General features: G+C 43.6%; 1 protein-coding gene across 1 annotated transcript; it reads left to right on the top strand.

Annotated features, from left to right (window-relative positions):
• Positions 1-1,971: 1,971 nt before the first annotated feature.
• Positions 1,972-11,665, top strand: LOC306789072 (WW domain-containing adapter protein with coiled-coil-like). Its single transcript, XM_079284845.1, has 13 exons — positions 1,972-2,255; positions 2,712-2,745; positions 3,039-3,228; positions 3,741-3,832; positions 6,038-6,153; positions 6,368-6,465; positions 6,587-6,865; positions 7,327-7,443; positions 7,821-7,969; positions 8,146-8,237; positions 8,685-8,871; positions 9,381-9,508; positions 10,226-11,665. The coding sequence occupies exons 1-13, from the start codon at positions 2,215-2,217 to the stop codon at positions 10,293-10,295; spliced, it is 1,593 nt and encodes a 530-aa protein (XP_079140971.1). The 5' UTR covers positions 1,972-2,214; the 3' UTR covers positions 10,296-11,665.
• The last annotated feature ends 10,397 nt before the right edge of the window (positions 11,666-22,062 follow it).

The following is a 22,062-nucleotide window of genomic DNA, read 5'->3' on the forward strand; positions in this document are numbered from 1 at the left end:
GGGCAATCAATACAACAATCAAAGAGCACGGGGCGTAATGTTCACCATGTTCACTTTGCACATATGTCACACAGATTAATCTGAGGCCAGCAGTTACATCCTTTCAGTAACCTTTTATTTGATTGTCATTTCATTTGTATTTCACACTTGGACTTCTCTGTTGTGATAAATTACCAGGGTGTTCTGGTTTAATCCGTATAAAAACAAAAAAGTTTGAGTTTGAGTGCTGGACTCTTCCCTGGCTGGGCACAGTGACCTCATGGAGGCTACCGACAGCTGCCTCGGACAGATTCAGGCAGTTTCCTCCTGCTCCCATAAACTAAACTAACAGATATGAGATTGATGTCGCTCTTCTCGACTAACTCTCAGCAAGAAAGCTGCTTCCCAGGAAATCGTGGCACGAGTGGGATGGTCGCAACCATCAAATGTCAAAGGTCTAAAACGAAAGCATTTTCAATTCAATGCAGTTTAGTTTTATGTTCTTTAATTGTTTTTAAATCTCCTTTTCTTTTGCCTTATGTTTTGATGCTTTTAATGGTTTTATGTGAAGCACTTTGAATCACCTTGTTGTTGAAATGTGCTATACAAATAAACTTGCCTTGCCTTGCCTTATGATCCTGGAGAGCGGTCTCAGTTTACACTGATGTATGCCAGACAAATTGTTAGTCTGGTATGATGTATCTTTCAGAATCGTTGGCCTATTGTAAATTGACCTTGTGTTTTTAATCTCACATAGGTCTTACAACTTCCCTCCCCTATATCCATTCATAAAATCAGCTGAGCTGCAAGATAATATAGACAAATTCACAAAGCCTAAAATAAATGTTACGTTTGTGATTAGTGTCTAGTCTCAAATATGCACTCTAAATCCATAGCAATAGATCTATCATAAAAATAAATATTTTTAAAATATTGTTTTACTTTGTTATTATACTTTTGTCATATAACAATATATATTTAATATTAATATTTCAAATCTAACTTTTCCCTTTTAATCATGCACCGTTTAATAAAAATGGTCTTAAGAAAATTTAATTTGCATTTCATAGGCTAATTTAAATCAGTTTTGCTGATAATAAAATGTCTCTTTTTTTAAACGCCTTTTTAAAGTGCATCACTAATCGGTTCTCTCCGCGTGCATATAGAGTGCATATACCTAATCTGTAACTATGAGGCACTGGCCAATCACAACGCTTGAATGCTACGCAGGGCGGGTCTTGCCAAGAAGAGCAGTGGGATCCATAATAACGCCGCTAACTTCCGGGCACAGAGGCACCATGATCCGCCATTGCTGTAAAAAAAAAAAAAAGGTCCAGTGAACGGAGATGACGCGACTCTCACGGCTCTGTCGGAAATGAAGCGACTTACTTCAAAATAAGAGCGCAGACTTACAACTGTGGTAACAAAAATGTCACATTAGTTATAACGAGATCGTGTAGTTATTTTGTTCTGCTTTGTCATGCTAAAATAAAATAATATAAAAATTAGAAAAATATAACATAACATACAACGTATTTTTCTTAAAGGCAAGTCCGGCTACCAACTTTACATTACTTGCCAATTTAACATAAAATGTGTTATATGAAAGCTCTGCGTACAAGCAAGTTTCCTGTGTTGTAATGATTGTCATTTTATTGTCATATTCGGGGTTTTTTTCGATACAAGGGACTTTTCAAACAATCGCAGCAATGAGTCAGTGGTCATTCCAATTCTCATTTAGTGATACCATTTGTCTTTTTTTTGTTGGTCGGTTTTGTTAGTTTACAGCTAAAACGCAATGAAGTGTCCCTAATGTAATCTTTCTTCATTGTGGTACTTTTATTTGCTCAATACGGTTGGAGCTGTAACGTTAGTCGACTCGATAATCATTTTAATTTGAAATATGCAACCGGAACTACTTTTTTCTAGCTAAACATCACCAAGGAGTTCGTCTGCGCCGTTTCCTCCTGACTCTGCTGCTTTTCGCTGAGCAACATCGGCCGAGCTAAAAGCGTATACCGTATATCTACATGTCAGGTGATGCACTGAGGGTGGTTTGCGATAAAGACCACCCGCTATGCAGTGCTGGCGCTCGGCTTCTAGGTATCTGTTTGGTAGGATAGATTGAGCCCAGATATATCAGGAAGCTGAAGAAAAAGAGAACTGAGAGAGCAGATAGACAGGAGGCCACGGTTCCCCCTCACACACACACACACACACCTCACCACGGCCTTGATGGTGATGTATGCAAGGAAACCAACAAGAGTCAGCGATGGGTAAATCAAGCACAAACCATAACGTTGTCAAAGTTATTCGTGGGGTTTACCTTTTTTTGTGTGTGGATTGGTGACTCATGTATTCCTGTAACGTTAACCGGTAACATTAGCTGTCAGTGCTACGAGCTAACAGCTTTTCCTGCAATTGGCTCTGGGTTCCGGATATTTAGCTTATCGACTAACTAAATGTGACCGTAACGTTAGCTAGCTAACGTGGTAATGGTTACCGTCAGTGTATAGGCCACAGTATGTACGATGTGATTTAAACACGATTTATTATTTTCTACTAGTGACATAATGAGCAAACAGCTGTTGCTAAGGTGGCAAAGTAAGCTAACCTAGCTAACGGCAGCTATTTATCAGTAGCTAAATGACGTTATGTTCCATACAGTGTGTAGCTAGGGTTAACAAAATCAACCTAGCCGTTAAATTGCCGTTTGTTCTATGTGTTTACAGGTGCAACGACAGAAGGGATTCACAATCCTATCAGGTACGACACATTTAATTGTTAACAGTCACCTGTCATTATTTCCCACTAACGTAGCCAATCAAGGTGTAGTATTTCCCATTAAAGTGACATGTTGGAAAATTCATGAAGTTATGTTGTAGATGCAGCAACCCTAAAAACTGTCAAGAAATGCAGAGAACCTTTGCTCTATACTCACAGTGTAATGCTAATTACAGACACAGTTCACACACATACTTACTCAAACAACACAAGGAAAAGATGACTAAAATGACCCATCCCAACACGTTTTTTTGCCATTTTTTAATTCAATTTAGACCCATAAATCTCAGCCAAAGAGCCAGTCCAGCAGCGTTCACCGCTATGACAAGGTGCGCGATGGCTCATCGGACCCCACACCCCCTTTCAAGATGCTGCGACGCTCAGACGAAAGTCCTGTCAGCAGACATGGAGACGGCGCGGGGCATGGAAAGGCCAAAACCTCTCACGCAGTTAGAGGGAAAAATGGTAAACCCAGATCCGGTCATCTTACACATGCTTGCAAGTCGTTATTTTAAAGGGTTGTGATAAGGAATCGTTAGCATCTTGGTCCTGCAATAACTTCAGACCAATACAAATAAACATCAGATCTTTGTGGATGCAGGCAAACTGATGGTTCTCAGCCTCAGCTCGCTGTAATCAATTTTGTTAATCTCTGACATACTGTGTGGACTTCTTTTGTCAAATATCCACTCAAACCCATATTCATTTTTAGCACACGTGAGTGCAGAGTTTGACAAAAAAAAACAAGTATTTACACTAAAACTTTGCTGGAGAACAAAGTGAAGCTTTAGATTATTGTCATCTCGCTGCCACCAGATCACATTATAGCTATTACTGCCGTGTGAATGTGAACAATGCAAACCTAGAGCAATCTCAAGCAGAGTGTTTATTATTTGGCAATTGCAGCTGTTACTAAGATTCAGCCCTCTGCAGAACTTTGTGTATCTTCTGTGACCTGATAAGTGGCTTCGTTTCAGGGACCAGCGGCTCTCCTCAGGAGAACTCTCACAACAACAGCTCCCACCATGGCTCCGACTCGCATGCGACTCAGAGCAAGCCTGCAGACAGGGTAAGACGTTGTCCAGTGTTATCTGATGATATACCCTCAGCATGTCCTGTAGAAATCGCTGTCACGCTACCTCGGAACACAGCATTGGGTCATTATGTAGCGGCGTCTCTCTCTTTTTGTCTCAACAGCAACGCGTGATTAAAACGTCATATTTATGTAACGGGCTCCCTTTATAGAGGAAAAGGTCTTATTTGATTTAAGACTTCCTCATTAAAATATTGAATTATTCACACTCAGAATCTGGTTGGGCTGAGCAATGAAGCAAGATACTCGATGTTCATCATTGTCTTGTTGGACATTGGCTCATCAGCCTAATGGATACAGGCCATCTAACTGATGGTGTTGATGTATACTGCTATACTGTGACAGATGTGTAGCCAAAAGGCAGGTTTTTCCTCATTTGTTCACCTTGGTGCTTCCATCATGAAATCCACATGGGGAAAGATTAAAGAGACCCAGATTAAGTTATTAAACATTATCTTTTGCTACGTAGGCTGACTGATACTTATGCCTTCTTGCTTTGCTCTACTTTAAGGTTAACAGGCCCGGAACACTTTGATTAGCCGTTAGCTGCTGCAAAAAAATAACTTTTGTTGTAGTTTATTGACTCCGAACCCCCCTCACCACCACTCTATGCTATACTCCGGGTAGCCGATCACCCATAAACATGTATGAGCAGTAAGCGACAGCAGTGTTTACAACGCAGGATGAATAAAAAGACGATTCAAAACGATATATTATGTTCCGTTTCTGTCGGGGGATAATGTAAAACTGTAAACTGCAACTAAAAACCTGTTTTTGTGGCAGTAGTTGATGTAAATTCGTATCCTTTTTTGTTTATTGTAATACCAAAACCCTACTATAATCAACAATTACTACTAATGTCCATATGTGTCTTAATTAAGGACACCGAGCTTTATGTTCTTCCCAGATAGCACGAGATCATGTTGTTGTGGCTCAAGCCTCTTCTGCAGAAGTCACTTTTGAAATCAGTGCAATCGTAAATAGGAAAAACGAGATGAGGCAAAGTCTTCCTGGAATTGTTGTGATGACTTGAATTGTCGGCATATACGTGATCATGAATATTAAACATACCAGGACCGATCCATACTGAACAGCTGTTGTCCATTACTGAGGGTGGAAAGTCAGGGATGCTGACCTAAGACAGGAGCACGTATGTCTACTTATTAAGGGAACACAGATTTATGGATGCTTCATTCATATGAAGTGATTCTTTTGCATTGTCTCATGTTGTAATACTTTTTTAAAGTATCCCTAGTGAAGCATAGCCCATTTATCTGCAAGTCATTACAATTTTTAAATGTGTTGCCATGTTTTCCATGAAGTATGAACATCTAAGACTTGTAAAACAATTTACTCAATCACAGAGAATGTAAAGTCTGCTTTCAGCTTGGTAATTATTCTTTTTTTAGTCGTACTCTTCAACTTACCCTAATATCTCTTATGCCAGTCTCACACTTAAGAACTTTGAGAGTTGTGGCCAGCTCCTGTGATCTCGATTGTTTGGTATGAGGTAGTTCGAGCCGTCTTAAGTCGGTCTTTGTCGACAGGAACATTGCAACATCCAATAGGTGCGCTCACTCCAGACCTTTACCAGACTGTGGTGTGTGTGTGTATTATATTATATTAACTCCCGTTCCTGAGACGAGTGGCGTCCTCCTGACTGCCTCGCACACACTAAAGAGGAGAGCTAGAGACCCCACGCTGTTGACTGAAGAGCTGGTCACTGCTAGTACAATATAATATATTTGATATATTTATTGCTTTTTCCCTGATGATTTGAAAGAGGGTCTGTAGTCATTAAACATAGAGAGGAGTGCGCAAGAATGTGTACAGGTTGGACTGTGGAAGAGGAGGAGTAACTGGTAGAGTTGTGGAGTGAAGAAGAGTAACATGTCACTGCACACACAAGAACAGCTGTGGCCAAAAAGCTGCTTCTGTTTCTGCTCTATTGTCCAACAGTTCTTCTACTTATATATTTCCATCAGGAGAATGATGGGGAATAATCTCAAAAGGAATCTAGTTGTGGCTCACAATTGGTGATCCCCAGTAGTCTTCCCAAACTTTACTAGTCTGTAACTGAAAACTGAGTGACTCACGACAAGTTATCGTCAGTCGTTTGAAAGTCTTCCAGTGTATGTAAACTATTGGTCTTGATAACGTCCCATGTCTTGTCTCTCTCAGCACCAGGACCCAGCAGATGACTGGACAGAACACATCAGCTCCTCTGGGAAGAAGTACTACTACAACTGTAGAACTGAGGTCTCCCAGTGGGAGAAGCCCAAGGACCTGTTGGAGAGGCAAGCCCTCTGAAAATCACATTACCACATACGTACACTGAGAGACGATTCAATATGTAACCGGAAACAGGAATCAAGTTGCTCATTCTCGTGCAGAAGTCATACATTAGATCACACAGCGCACCGGTCTCCACTGAATATCATTAGCTTAGGATTCAGAGTCTAACTGCAACCAGCACATTGTCACTGTTGCTTTCTGCTTAATCTGCTTCAGGGAACAACGACAGAAAGACCCAGTCAAGATGGCGGCAAATAGTTTCCCCAGGGACATGGACTACAGACAAGAGGCCTTGCAGGACAAAGCCTCAACAAGTGAGCATGGCAGACTTTCTGGAGAAATATTTCATATACAGACAGATTGTTTTTTACTGTAATTTACTACAAATATAGTGTTAAGTAATGCTTTGCCCTCCTGCTCTGCTCGTCTCCACAGAGACCACATCAGGGGACCAGTCCACAGCATCCAACTCCGGCCATTCCTCCTCTTCCTCTTCTTCTCAGAGCCTGAACTCTGCTCCCGGTGCGTTAGGCTCCACCCCCTCCGCTATGTCCTCCTCCTCTTCATCCTCTTCGGGGCAGGTGCCTCAGTCTGTCCAGTCCCCGTCACCAGCGCTGCTGCAGGACCCGGCCCTCCTGCATCAGCTCCTCCCGGCGCTGCAGGCCGCTCTGCAGATGAACAACGGCAGCATGGACATGGCTAAACTCAACGAGGGTGAGCGCTCAACCGATCAGAGACACGCCAGGTGTCACTTTTAACCCAGCTGTGTTCCGTGGTGTCTTGATTTGTAGTGCGTCACGCAGCGAACAAGTGTCGGGCTCAAGTCTGTAGCTTCATGGCTTATTGTATTCGGGCCGGTGTGGTAATATGTGTGCACACAGCTGCGTGTACGGGAAAAAAAGTCAATATCTTTCCATCCCTTATCTGTGTGTGTGTTTTGATCCTGTTGTTAATGGGTGACTGTGTTCTGCTGTTACTAACCAGGGCGTGCACTTGTCATTGATGATGAACTTCTTCTATTCTGTGGGAGGCTGACTTACATGTGTGCTCATTGGTTTGCTGATAAAATTACACAAACATGAACCAATTCCTGTGCCAGAGAAAAGATGAATCTTACCATTGATTTTTGTTTTCTGACTTAACTGCGTGTGTGTGTGTGTGTGCCCTCCCTCCAGTCTTGGCAGCTGCTGTCACCCAAGCATCCTTGCGGTCTGTGCTTCATAAGCTCCTCACTGCTGGACCTGCTTTCAACATCACCGCTCTGCTCTCAGCTGCTCAGCACTCCAATCAAGGTACGGCCACCTCTCTGTTTCTCACCATCTGCTACACAAACACATTCTTTTATTTGGTCTCCCTGTTCCTGCAAATCGGGTTTTCAAATGCAGTGCAAGACACAATGTGTTGTTGACCTTCAGTCAATGAAGTTCTTTATTTTATACCTTAAGTGTTTACGGCAAAACAAAAGATGTCCTCTTCTAAATAGCTTGTTGTCGTCAGATTTGTGACCGCCTTCTTGCTAAACTGATGATTCGTACGTGTGCTATTCTTCACTCCGAGTAAGGACAATGACTGCAGGCTTTGGTTTTTTTTATTTTCTTGATATTCGTCATGTGTAAGATGACCGAAACAAAAGGAGAGCGTAGTAATGATCCTCTTCTCCCCCCTTCAGCCCAGCACTCCAGCCAGTCCCCCGTCTCCCTGACGTCTGATGCGTCATCACCGCGGCCGTACGTCTCACCGCGGAACGGCACGCCACAGAGCAGCCAGAAGTCTCTTCTGGGCGTGCACCCCGGCAGCATCACATCTTCACAAACGAGGGTGAGTCGCAGAACCAAAAGTAGCCGAAAAGTCCAATCATTTGAAGAATGGAGGAGTTCTCACTTTCTCGTTCTTCTCCACTTCGTTATGACTGTAACGTCTTTTCGTCCCGGTTCCCCTCCTTTTGTCTTCATTCCTATTTCTTTGTCTCTCGCCGTCTGTTCTTCCGTCTTCAGGGCAGCATGTCTTCAGGTAAACAAGGATCAGTAACCCTCTCTCAGGTCGCAGAGAAGCGCCCAGAGGACCCCAGAACTCTCCAGCAGAGAAGGTAGAAGACATTATTTTGTTTGTGATGACAAATTGCTTGGAGGTAAAGCAAACGAATAAAAAAACGAGAAGGCGTTTCACATCTGAATTACAAAAAACACGTTACAAACTTCAGCAGCAGCATGCGTCAGGTTTCAAACGGACCATTTGTTTTGGTGAAAGTTGTTCCAAAGACGTCTGTGTGTTGTTTAGAGTAACAAGTGCAGTGCCTGTTAGTGGGGTGACTGTCCAGAGCGCCTACTTTTAATATGTAATTATTTAATACGTAGTTCTCTGGACCAGAAGTATGTTATGTTCTATCATAGGTCCTCACTTTGACTTTGTTAAATACATTGGTGAGGTTTGTTATTCACCTAAATTGCATCAAAATATGATGAGCTGTGTTTGAACGATTCTATGATAATAAAAAGGGAGAAAGAAGTTGTCTCAAGTTGTCTCCCTCCATCAGCCAGGAGATTCTGTGCACGGGATCAAACGCATCTGGTGCCGCGTTGGCTCATGCCCCCTCCGGCAGCAGCGGCAGCCAAACCCAGGCCGACAACCCCTGCACCTTCACCCCCTCCCTGGCGTCTCATTTCGATGAGAGCCTCATCAAACATATCCAAGGATGGCCTTCAGAGAACACTGAGAAACAGGTATTGTCCACCACAGAGATTCACGCGCACACACACACACACACACGCGTTACATAGCAGTGTTTAAGTGTTACAAGTTGGTTACCTCTGTATTTTCTAGCAGTAGCATCATTACGGAGCTACTGAAGCTCAATCGCTTCACGGGGCTGCCGGCCCAAATAGAGACCTTAAGTCATCGCAGGGTCCACTTCCTTGTTGTTTCCCAAGCGTTCAGGCTCATCTCGTGGCCTTTTTCTCAGAGGTTGCAAGAAACCATAATCGCTACATCAACTTCCTTTTGAAGAGGAAGCTCAGAGGAAGTTGTGGTTGAAAGCTTTGCAAAGACCAAGTAAGCGGTCCTTGTGATGGTGATTTTTCTCAAGAAAAACCTTCAGCTCAATGAATTCAGTATCAGTGAGCCAATGTTGATCTTTGTTTTCAAAACATCGCTGAAATTTCTATGTTTGTGTGATTTAAAAATAATATCTATAGTCCTGACTTGACAATAAGCGCTCATCCCTCTCCGTCAGGCGGCTCGGTTGCGGGAGGACATCCACAACATGGGCAGCTTGTACATGTCTGAGATCTGCACAGAGATGAAAAACCTCCGCTCCCTGGTCAGAGTGTGTGAAATCCAAGCCACACTGAGGGAACAGAGGTGAGGCGACCGTTACATTCTCACCCACGCTCGCATCACACGTTCATATTGTTTTTCCACAACAATGGAAGATATTCAATTCTGCATCGCCAGTTATGAATTGTGAGCTCTCCCTCTCTTCTTCTCTTGCTTTGCCACATTGTTGTAACGAGTCACGAACGCGCATGTCTGAGTTTGTGTTATTGTGGTTATAGAAATGTAGTTTATGGTGCTGTTAGACCACCCTGTTCATACAAGAGCATGCAGGAGAGTGAACAGTGTTTTGAAATGCAAAACACCAGAATGTATGGATTGAAGCAGAATAGATTTCATCTCTTGGTTCAATTAATCTTGACTTTTGGACTGAGGCATTTACAGAGACGTGTGTGTTTGAGAGAGAGAGAGAGAGTAAAAGCTTTCTGTGTTAATAAATAATAATAATTTGAATGTCAACGTTATGAATGAAGCGTCAAACTATTCGGTACAGCCCGAGTAATTACCCGTGGAGCCCTAACTCCAGCCGTGCAACAAACAAGTCTGGATTGAGGATAGAAACATCACAAATCTCTGCTTTCAGTCTTTAAAAACCTCACCATCCAACAGAATACGTAAGTCTGCCACCGACTCTATCCACAAAGAGCAGCGTGGACAAAAAACTCCTCCCGCTGTGAGAAATCAACCATCAATGTCACTGTTGCCCGACCATTATTCACACACTCTCTCTCTCCTCAACCACAGAATCCTGTTTCTGAGGCAGCAGAGCAAAGAGCTGGACAAGCTGAAGAACCAGAACTCCTACATGGTGTGAGGACCTGGGACGGATTGAAATTCAGATTGAAGAAGAGGAGTAGACATGGACGGCAAGCTGCTACAGCCTGTTTATTCTCCCGACCAGAGCAACTGAGAAGGAGCTGTTGGAAGACAGATAAAGACGTGGCTGACAAGGTGAAGCGCCATAATCCTGAACATGTCTTCTTCGATTTTTCTTCTCTTTTTTTTATGTCTTTTTTCAGTGTCCACCACATGAATTGCTCTTGCTGAAAGGTGAAACTGCCGGTTCGCCGAATCGGACACTTTAACACGTGGATAGAGGACCTGAGGCTCTTTTCAAACAGCACCTTCTCGGACTGTGAACCTTGGATTGTGTGTATTGTATTGGGTTAACTTGTTTTCTGGTGTGTTTTGATGTGTAGTGGTCAGGAAAAGATTACAATTCATTCTTGTGGGGGAGGGGAGGGGGGGGGGGATGAACTAAAACAAACCGTGTCATGATAATTGGTGTGACACAGTTCTGGGGTTCCCCAATCTTCTGAAATGGACTTAGTCATTCATTGAAATGTATGGATTCAATGGCAGTGATGTTACGAATGTTATTTTTAATTCACTATACTTGTCCGTGGTTTTTTGCCATCCCAGTGTGTCTACGAGCTGGTTGGTTTGTTTTTACATGTCATGAGATTAGCGAAGACCTTTTCTGACAATGCTTAAATGTGCTTCAGTCGTTTTGTCCCAGTTGATGGGAGTCTGCGTTGTGGTTGCAGTGGTACAGATTCACTGCGGGGCGTTTTGGCTAGCTGCCAAAACGCACTCCAGAGTTTTCAGAGCCACTTTGAAGAAGCCTACATTATTGGACCTAGGGTTGGCTGCTAGTACATACGAGGCTTGCATTCATTTGCAGCCCTGCTGGCTGTTTTCGTATCCCTTCCGCTTTTGTCTTTTTTTTTTTTTTTCTTTGTAATTCTAATTTAGTTTCTCTCCCAAGTCAGATTGGGGAAATATTTCATTCCTGTTGTGCAGCTTCGCGAGAGATTTTGTAAAAGAATGGAAAGGCGACTGAATCTACAGTCATGTAAAGCTAAATTATTGTTGCACATGATTGAACACTTAACTTGTCGTCGATGGAAAGAAGTTTTATTTTTACAAAAAGGAAACTCGTGTTTTGTTAAATAATTTTTCTTTTGTTCAGCTGTCATGGCTGCAGCCCTTTTATCAACTGACTCGAGCCAGATATGGCTGCTTTTTTTAAAAGGGTTCATTCATGATGAGAGGGTATACGTTTTATATGAACGACACATTGAATCGCAGTCGCACACTTCCACGCCCATGAAACGACTTCCTTTTGTCTCTCCTGTTCTTTTCCTTGTTCCGATAGTTTCCACCAGATCTGATGTGCACACTCTTTGGGGAGGGGAGGGGGGGGTTGGGGGCTTTGTATTCCATAAAATATGAGAATAAAATATTATACCACACCTCTTGACTCACTGTTCAGATGTTCGCGTGTGTGTGTGGGGGGGAGGGTTAGGCTGGCGTCTGTGGGAGGTGTCTGTGCGTTGGGATCAGACTATACACTTTGTCGCTGTCTCCACGGTCGCGCAGATGCACTGCTGGCACATTAATGTTGAATATTTGTAATGTCTGAAGGAGCGCAGCTCCATCTATGGCCACAAGAAGGTGACGTCGAGCAATTTTACCGTGAGTCTGGTTCTGCTGTGTGCGTTGTTCTCTCGGCTCTTTCAGATTAAAAACCTATCACTGAGCATGTCATGTAAAATGTAGCCTTAACTAAAGCAGAAGGCTGGATGAAATCAAAACAAGGTTGAGCTGTATTTTGATTCTAGGCTAATAAGTACAAAGATGATAATAATGTGAGTGTCTTCTAGTAGACAAACTGTAACGCCTGGTCACACCAGCATTTAAAATGGCAGTATAGATAAATCAATGAATTGTAATAAGAATCGATTTGGTTTTTCAAAAAACAAAACAAATTCATTTACTTTGATCATATTAGAGTGTTGGCAGGGATCTAAGAGACTGATAACTCAAAACCACTGAGGTACCTGAGAACATATATATAAATATTCTGTTTATTAGTCATTTCAGTGAACTGACCCTTTGAAGAGAACATCCAGAGACCCACAAACGGCACGCCTTGGTGTCGAAGTTTCTCTTAATTATGTTTGCATAGAAACTCAATCACGTCATTCAACTTATAAAGTATGTGCGCCGATGAACTTCAGAAGTGTTTGTTTTCTTCTTGTAACATATCAAGCAAACCAAACGCTGCGCTGGAGGATTCTTCTTCTGAGTTTGGTCGGCTTTGAGGATTAGATGTGTTTGAAATGTTTAATTTGCGTCTCATGTTGAAACGCGTGTCTTGATACCTTCAATTTCAATTCATTGCAATAATGCGCGTGAGCGTCAATGCACCAAGTAGAAGAACTCTGTATAGTGGAGAACCAGCAATGCTGCGGGGAAAGTTCAGCAACAAAGGAACACCTCTATATGCACTGGTCAGCATCATCGGCCCCTTTCACATTTGGAACAAATCCTTCTTTTAATACTTTCCTAAAACTGCTTATTGACCACCTGACACAAACCTGCGTATTTATACATTAGTCCTGGCTGTGTGCAAGATAGATGATGCATATATATGAATAAAAATCCACATAGGCACATATATAAATAGAGGAAGGCAGCAACTGTGCAATATATTGGTCTTGGCAGTCTCATTCGGACAGCGAGGAACTGTAACAATACAGACCTACCACAGGGGAGTGCTGTTAGTCAGGCTCAGGCCGACTGAGGAAGTCTCAGAAAAGGAGCTCCTGGTGGGCTGCTTTGATCCTAGTCTGAGTCCAATCAAGCAAATAAGTGCTTTATTAACCACATCATGTAAAAGCAATGAACATTGAAATATTTAGCCATTTATTAGATGCATCCTTAATATTTGGTAGACTAGGTATGATGGTTTCTATATAGGAGATAAAAGAAAAGGTCAAAGATTGTTGTATTGGAATATCGTTCTTTTGTTCTTTGGCCTTTGGTGTGAACCTACAAAAAGATAGCGGTGGATGGAAAGAGGTTGAATTTTTATGAAACCAGACAAATCTGAACAGTGAAGCTGGAAAGTCGGTTGCTGTAGGTTGCTGTTGATCTGAATTACTGTCGTTACCACCTCACTCTCATTGGAGGATTCCTGGTTGGGGCTTATGGCAGGCAGCCCAGCGAGACTTACTAATTAAGACCATTAGAGAAGTTACCGAAGCAGCAAAACACTCCGACTGAAACGACAGGGATGCACGATTGGGTCCTAAGTAGGGCCTCCATTGTCTTAACTGCCTCTAGAGTTTAAGACTGTTTACTTATGCTGCATAGTTTTGTAACTATTTGGTTGGTTGTTGCAAGCTCCCTGGTTTTATGGATGAAACTGGTGCATTAATAGGGGTAAGTCATATTTGTGCAGTATATAGTGGACTGTAGGTGTACAGGCTTCAACTGTTGGAAGTGTGTGGGTTTGAGCATTGTAATTAACTTTGTCATTATTTATTGTGTTGACTGGACAGGCCTGCTTAACAAACCTGATGATATTCCTCTTCTTCATTTAGTTACACCAATTACAGCGTTTGCATAACTATGAATATATTGCTTATTTATTCAAAGCATTTCAAGTTATCAGAAACAATTATCCTTTTGTTTTACATATTGTGCTGCATATCTTTCTCTTGTCTCAGCAAGCTATTTCTCACCTACATTGACTATCTGTCAAGGTAACGCACGACTAAGCTGGGAAGGATGGAGTTGGGTACTTATAGATTTGCATGGTTTTCCTCCAGCCACCATGAGCCAGCCTTCATATTGACATTTACATATTTTCTTATCCACCAATACTCTATAATAACATTAAAGAAGAAGAAGAAACGTTTCAGTGCAACATAGTGTGGATAATTGAAGGCCAGATATGTGGCATTTTCCTAACCTTTCAAAAGGGGGTTTATAAGAAGGTCATTTGTGTTTTCTTTTTAATAATTCTTCAACAACTCCCCTTTTTGCTCCTTGTGAACTGGCTTTTGCACGGGCCGACTAGCCCGTATTCCTATATGAGAACTCTGTCCACTTCCTTTTTTTTTTTTGTTGCAATTTCACTGTAAAGCTAGAACCTAGTCAGCTAAGAATTTGGATTAAAGCAACAGATGTACTGTAAAAGCCAATTGTCATTAACAATTGGCTCTTTCAAAAACCCACCGAGTACCAATAATCTCATTCCACCAGGCCAAGAGAGCGTGTCATTGTAAAAACGCCCTGCGCTGACAATATCCACCAGAGATGCATAAATTAAACTGAAAATGCCATGACATTGTACCCTACAGCTGGACTTTAAATGTTAATGCTTGATAACAATAAATAACTCAGAAATCCTCAGACAGCTTGGAGCACCAGACCAGTTAGCCTTCTGAGAACAATGGCTAATCCGCTGGGGGATAATTGCATGGCAAAACTCTTATTGTTTCTCAAGGGGCTTTTATTATGGGAGTAGCGTGAATAAGTGCTTCAAACAGCCAATAGTATGCTGCCTCATCAGTGGGCCTCTAAAGTTTGAGCAGGGCAGTAACAGAGCACATAAACCAAACGTTTGTTCTCCAGCTTCAGGGTTTTCTTCTTTGTTGCGCGGCGCACTGCAGTAGCGCAGGAGTGTTTCTCCGCACTTTTTCTCTCGGCCAATACACTTTACAGTGGGATGAAAATCTCTGTTCCAGGCTCTTTGAAATTTGTACAAATATAAAACCTTAATGGATGCATTAATCATAATAGAACGAGTCATAATCGACCCTGTTTGCAGTTTGAGGCGCCTCTCCAACAGTTTTACAGACATCTCTTTTATAATACTGATCTATGGGGTAAAGGATTGTTTTTCAATGTAATACCGCGAGGGCCACTGGGACAAATTGGCAGCAAGATTGAGTGGCGGCATTTTATCTAGTTTAATGCATCCATGGTCATAACATACCAGCTGTAGGAGCTAAAGACCAACGAGTCTGTTGAATTGACAAATCTCTCTCCTGAAGAGTGTTCGAAAGAGTGTGTTTAATTGCTTCAACATTTCATTTTTTAGAGGAAGATTGTGTTATTTTTCTTTCTTTCTTTCTTGCGCTTCTTGTGATGAAGGTTCCAAGTCTTTACATCGTCCCATGAATGAATATCGACGATCCGTGCAATGTGCAGTCCAATCAGCAGATTCCCTCCCACTTTATAAAGTGTTCTACTCTTAACTCCAGGATGATTGAAGTCCTACGGGACAGCCCTAAATGTTCCATGCATTTTGACCTCAGCTTTCATTGCAGCTCAACATGATTTAAGAGATTTCAGAAATGAGAGATTGTTAAACATTACAGATTTGATTTAAGGCTCAATCAACAGCTGGCTTGTTTTAAGGATCCATCAAAGGTTGTGCTGGTTCCATCGTTCTTCATGGCTCTTGAGCAGCTGTGCGCAGCCGTTCTGCTTCTTCGTCCAAGTTCTTTCGTCCTCCATCTCTACTCTGATCAAATGTTGGACGACTTAGCTTTGTAACGTCTACCTCTACCTATTGATATCCCTTTACCTCCTCCTCACCTCGTCCTGCCTTTCTTCTTTGTAACAAATACAACCGAATACTGTGAAGGGAGAATACATCTCGAAAAAGACGTGGCAACTGCCGAGGGTTAGTGATCCGAGAGAGTGCGTAGCCTATGTCTTGATGATACAATGCCCTCCGCAATGAGAACTGTTGGCCCTGCTGGCAAACATTTCCCTTTGTGATTTGTTCTCTGGCAACACTAAACCAGCGGCAAGGTGAGAGAAAAAAAAATGGCTGCATAATTTAGTTTGCTTCTTTGGTGCGTGTGCGCTTTCTGATTATTTGACAAAACAACTTTAAATGCAGATTCTTTGTGATGTCTTATTCAGAGGGGAATGGATTAGCATCCAGTCCCGATGCCAAAGTAGATGGTTTGCACGACAAACGTCTGATGAAGCCAATTTTGATTCCGAGAAACACTTTGCAGAACAACAAGACGCGTGAAGATAGTTTTGGAGTGCTTCTTGACCTCTGACCCCGCCAGCATCAGCGTCACATGACAAAATGAAGCTTAGTGAATGGGAGGAAAGTCAAAGCGTGTGTTTAAAAATAGAACTTGTATCAGGAGCTCAAGGTAAACCCAGAATGGATGCTCTTCTAAATCTACCGTCTGGCATCGGAGTGTACACACAACACACAACACGTAACAAATGTTCTGGTTTACTCAATTGCAGCACTTACTCAAGATCCCATCGTCTGCTGCCTGCAGATGTTTGTGTGTTTATTGGAGTTTTTCCTTTTCCGATGCGAGGGTCCAGGGACAGAGGATGTCGTATGCGCCATGAATTACAAAGTGAGAACAGCTGGAGAAAACATGTACAGCAAAGTCCCAGGATTTCGATTGTTTACTCGGACCCGAGGATGAATATGGCTCACCTCCTCAGCCTCAACACTGAATACATTCAAAGGACATCTCCACGAGGAAAGAGCTCTTCTGTCCACCTCTCTATCGTTTCCCGACTGGTCCTCATTATAACTAATCCTGTCAGCGGCTGAAGACAGTCCGTGTTGTGCTGAGCTTAAATTGCACTGAGGCCACTTCTGTGTCTTTCTGCCAAATGCACATCAATACTTACTAAAAATAAATGCTGTTTCACATGGGGAAACTGTTTGTCGAGAGCAAAATGACAATGGAATGAAAACATTTGAATGCAGACATTGATTTGATTTCTGAGGAATGCTTTTGATTTCAGCCGTAACAAAGTTCTCTTTATGGAGCAATTATGCTGCACTGAGCATGAGAATAATAAATAACAATAAAATATATTAATAAAACGTTGCAAATATAAGGCACTTATACATTAATTATTGACAACAGTGATGCAATTACATGTAATGGAAACACATGGGTAAGAGTTCACAGTGGTCTGCTGGGTGAGCCGTAGTTGAAAGATTTCGTGGAATGGATGTGGGCTATAAAAAGAAGCCTTCCTTGTACCTTGGATCATTACTCATATTGCAATAACTGACTAGTTTCTGTGTTTTAGTGGTCTGGAGACAATTTTCTTGTCAGTTCTATTCATTTCATCTTCATTTGTGGAAGTGATGATAGTAATAATGAACCCTGATATTTCAACTTTAAAGCTGCATTAATAGTGGCAACAATTTGCCATTTACAATGGTTTATGGAATATGAGTAGTTCCTTCACTCTTGAAAAAGTTATGTACTCAGTCTTGTACCTCTCTTTTTTGCCCGTTTTCAAATCTTTTTTATTGCTGAAAATGAAATGTTATGTGGTTCCGATTCGACTCGTACGTAGTTGGTCGGCTTAGTTCAAGCCTTAAAACTCTTTATAAAAGGATTTTCTGAAACATCGGTGGAGTGAATGAAGGGAAATCCACCTCCGGAACCGGAGCTGTTCAAAGATTGGGCGATTACTGTTGAGCTCTGTTGGTTCCATAGAAACGAGACTCGGATTTGGATTAGTTGAATGTTTGCTTAAATGTGAGCAGGATTGCATGAGAAACCATAATTGGTGATTTTTTTTTTTAATCAGCACAGGTACAGTTGACAGACCTCAAGATTCCTCCTGCAGACAGACAGGAAGATCCCAAAACACTGTTTCAGTCTCAATCACATTTTTTTCCACTGAATTTACTGAAGAGGAGAAAAGAACTGAACCAATATTAAGCAAAAAAGAGGGCATTGCAAGTTCCATTACCCTCCCATTTCACACGCACGCACACACACACACACACACACACATGCGCACGCACACAAACACACACAATCCATTTTCTGGATGGCATTCGGATCACTGCTCACACAACGGAGAAGAAAAAGAAGTGCATCTTCCACCTCATTTCATGATCGCTGTAGTTACACAACACCACCTTTGACCTCTTTATTTAAAGTGCCACGCTTTTTTTGTTTTGTTGATGTATTAACTCAAATCACAACAGCTAATAGAAGCCATACATCTTCATTCTTTTTATGCTGGCTTTTTCGTGTCGACAGCAAAATAGATTCAAAAAAATTTAAAAAAGCTCACTGGAAAGCAAGATCTCATTTGCTTGGCTGCCTGAATTGAGCTTCCATGCAAAAATCTCTTTTTGTAGCAAAAAGACGAATAAGGGAACGGTTGATTAATTAGCCCCAGTTAATTCTATCTGCCTCTTCATTGATTATGTTGGATATGTAATTATAGATGAATGCATGGCTCGCTCAATAACCAATTGTTTCTCCTGGCAGGATGTGATCCAGTGTGGTGACAATGTGTGAGAAAAGCTTGTTTTATTATTCGATTTTTTTGTCAGCCCTGTGTGATGTGCTGGCCGAAACGTGGCAACACGCCAGGTTATCGTCACATGACTGGAAGCAGGATTGCTGCTCTGTGTCAGCTGAAGCCAATTTCATTATCATCAGGTCCAGGGTGTGTTATGATGCCAGATGTGACTGATCTCGGTGTTACCTAACATCACTTTAAATGCATGTGAATTGGTACATCCAGGAGCTCTTTGCAGTTGAGAGCTGAACAGAGCGGAGGTCACAAGGTTACTGTGTGTCTCTGCCAACATCGTTTCCTGACGGTGGCAGAAGCCTTTTGTCCGATGCCAAAGAGTCACGATGTGAATAGCCTGGCTCTGTCTCTGTCTCTTGACTACGGTTTGTAACCTTAATAAGCAGTCCAATTCGAGAAGCAGACTTCTGTGGTATTCGCTCATAACCTTTCATTCTGCTCTTAAACTTTCCCCCAGAGAGAAATACAAACTGATATCAAAGATACCAAAGAAATACATGTCATACAAGTGGTTTCCTTCGTCCTTAGAGGCATGAGATGAAATGCTGACATAGCTTTTGTTCATGCTAAGAATTAATGGCTCTTGCCAACCACATTAACTTTTCCAGGAAATCAAGGAAGCTTTTTAGATTTTCAGGTAGCCTACTGCCTTCATCTGCAGGACGGAAATCTTAAAGGATGTTGTGCTCATTTTATGCTTTGTTTACATGCTTTAATGTTCAAAATCCTCTTCATTTTTCTCCTAACTGTCAGTCTGAATATACAGCACCTGTATTCGCCTTTGTGCTTGCTAGGCAACAGCTTGGGTATCATAATAAACTGGGGCACATTTAGAATTTACGTTGAATGGTCTATGTGTTGTATAGTTGTGACACCACAACTGTATAAAGATCCTGACGGCTCATTTAAAGGCTGTGCATATTGCTCCATGGATTGAGCGTTTCTAAACGTACTGTGGCAGCCGGGGTGGGCGAGCCCAGGGAGTAGTGATGGCAGGAAGATACTACAGACTACCAGAGAGAAATGGATTGCACTTTGCACACGCTCCCTTAGTGCCAGCAGGCAATCAGCGCAACAAGGCACACCTGAGAGAGCCGGCCAGTGGAGCTTCATGGGCGGATATAAAAGGAGAAGGAAGATGTGAAGTCGAGGGAGTAACTTAGGTGAAACCATTCAAGACGGTGAGAGATTGTGAGACTACTTAGCAAACGACCCTGGAACGGAAGACTACCCCAACTGGATTGCCCCCGGCTACTGACCCCTGCTTGGAGGAGAACGACGCCCCTGCCCAATCCCTGGACCGTACGAGAATTGCGCCTTGTGTATCAGACCCCGGAACTGCACCTAGACCCTTCTCTTGCTTAACGGACTTGTATTGGCTGTGTGGCTGCTGTGTCGTTACCAATACCCCAGTAAAGTATTTGATTGCCACGTCTTTAAGTCTCCGTGTCTTTATAAGTATTGCATATTGTCCAGTAACACCCCTGACCACCCCGGGGGCTGTTACATTGGTGGAGAATGTGGGCATTCTAACCGGCTTCTGGACAATATCTAATATTTATATTACGCGTCGTATCGACATCAAAATGTCCGCGCCCAACCCTGTGCAGGAGCTTCTCGCAGGTCTCATAGCCAGCAATGCGGAGACTCAGAGGAGGCACGAAGAGGCAATGCAGATGCAAGTACAAATGCTGCAACTTCAACAGCAAACACAACACCAACACCACCAGCAAATGGAAAAATATATGGAGTTGCAAACCAACCAACAGGAAGTGAAACGACTGGAGCGAGTGAATCCCTCGCGCTTCCTGGTTAAACAAACAGCCAGTGACGAAGTGGAAGCTTTCCTTCTGACTTTCGAAATCACTGCAAAACGTGAACAATGGCCCGAGGAACGGTGGGCAGACTTGATCGCTCCTTTTTTGACGGGCACCGCGCAACGGGCTTACCAAGACCTAGCCAATATTTCACCCGTCACCTACGCAGCACTGAAGGAGGAAGTGCTTCAGCGTAGCGGGGTGACTCTTCTGACAAAAGCGCAGCGATTTCATGAGTGGAATTATGATGCCACCCTCTCTCCAAGAGCGCAACTGTATGATATCACGCGGATCACTACCGCCTGGCTGATGTCGGAGCCCCTCTCATTTTCCCCCCTTGATCGGGTAATCATGGATAAGTTACTGAGGTCATTACCGTTTGAAGCAAAAAAATTGGCAGGACAAAAAAATCCCCGCAGTCTCGAGGAACTGACTGAGGTAATGGAGGGCTGGCAAGCGGCGCAGGCTCTGGTGCGTGGGGGAAGACCGCCCAAGATGGAAATATCCACCCGGCCCCGACTGTTGAAACATGGAGATTCCCCACGAGAGCCGGCCATGAGGACCCCTCCCGTGGAAACCCCCCAGCGCAGATCCCTGTTAACCCCCGACACCCGCAGGTGTTATGACTGTGGTGAGATGGGACATATTGCCTGGAACTGCCCACAGCGGGGGGACGCCCCCATGCCCACAGCTAGCGAGACTAGTCACCCCTGTGGACTACTGACCACCTGTTGGGCCCAACAGGGCGATTCGGCCCCACTCACCCCAGTACGAGCGAACGGGCATGACGCGGCCGCCCTGGTCGACTCCGGCAGCGCCGTCACCCTCGTCCGCCCCGACTTCGTCGAGCTACCCTACCTGAAAAGTACAGTATCAGTCACCTGTATTCACGGGGAGACCAGAGACTACCCCACCGCGATCCTAGAGCTTCACACCACCCAGGGGAAGAGCACCGGACCGGCAGGGGTGGTACCCGACCTACCGGTGGACCTCCTGATCGGAAGGGACTCCACTGTCTTCCCGGGGCTATGGAGAGGCCTGGCCAACGGGAAGAAAGCCCCACCACGAAAACCACACCGCACGCCAGGAAAGTTGTGTGGGTTTCAGGGGGCCGACCCCCTGAGCTCCACGTCCCCCCTCTCAGAAGGCGCCGCCAGCGCCGCCGTCCGGGCCGCGGAAGCCGCCATTCGTCCAGCCAGGGAGGAGGACCCTCTTCCAGCCCCCGAAGAAAGGGATCCAAGCCAGGCCAGTGAGGACGCCGGGGCTGATTTGTTCCCACTAAACCCAGAGGACCAACCCCTGCCTGCCCCTCTAGCGGGACGCTTCGGGACCGCCCAGCTGGAGGACGCCAACCTCCAAAATGCCCTGCGACAGGTGTCCGTGGTGGACGGCAAACCCATGGATGGGGTAAGACAAATAATTTACCCTCACTTTGCCATTAAAGCTAATTTGTTGTATCAAGTGGTAATGAAGGACGGGGCACCCCTTGAGTTGTTATTGGTGCCCCGCCCTTTTGTGTCGGTGGTGCTCCAGATGGCCCACACCCACCTGTTGGGGGCCCACCTGGGGGTGGAGAAAACCCTGGAAAGAATCAAGGCCCGGTTTTACTGGCCCGGGGTGAAA

The sequence above is a fragment of the Melanostigma gelatinosum genome (genome assembly GCF_949748355.1).
Source record: "Melanostigma gelatinosum genome assembly, chromosome: 15".
In the NCBI taxonomy this organism is placed as follows: Eukaryota; Metazoa; Chordata; class Actinopteri; order Perciformes; family Zoarcidae; genus Melanostigma; species Melanostigma gelatinosum.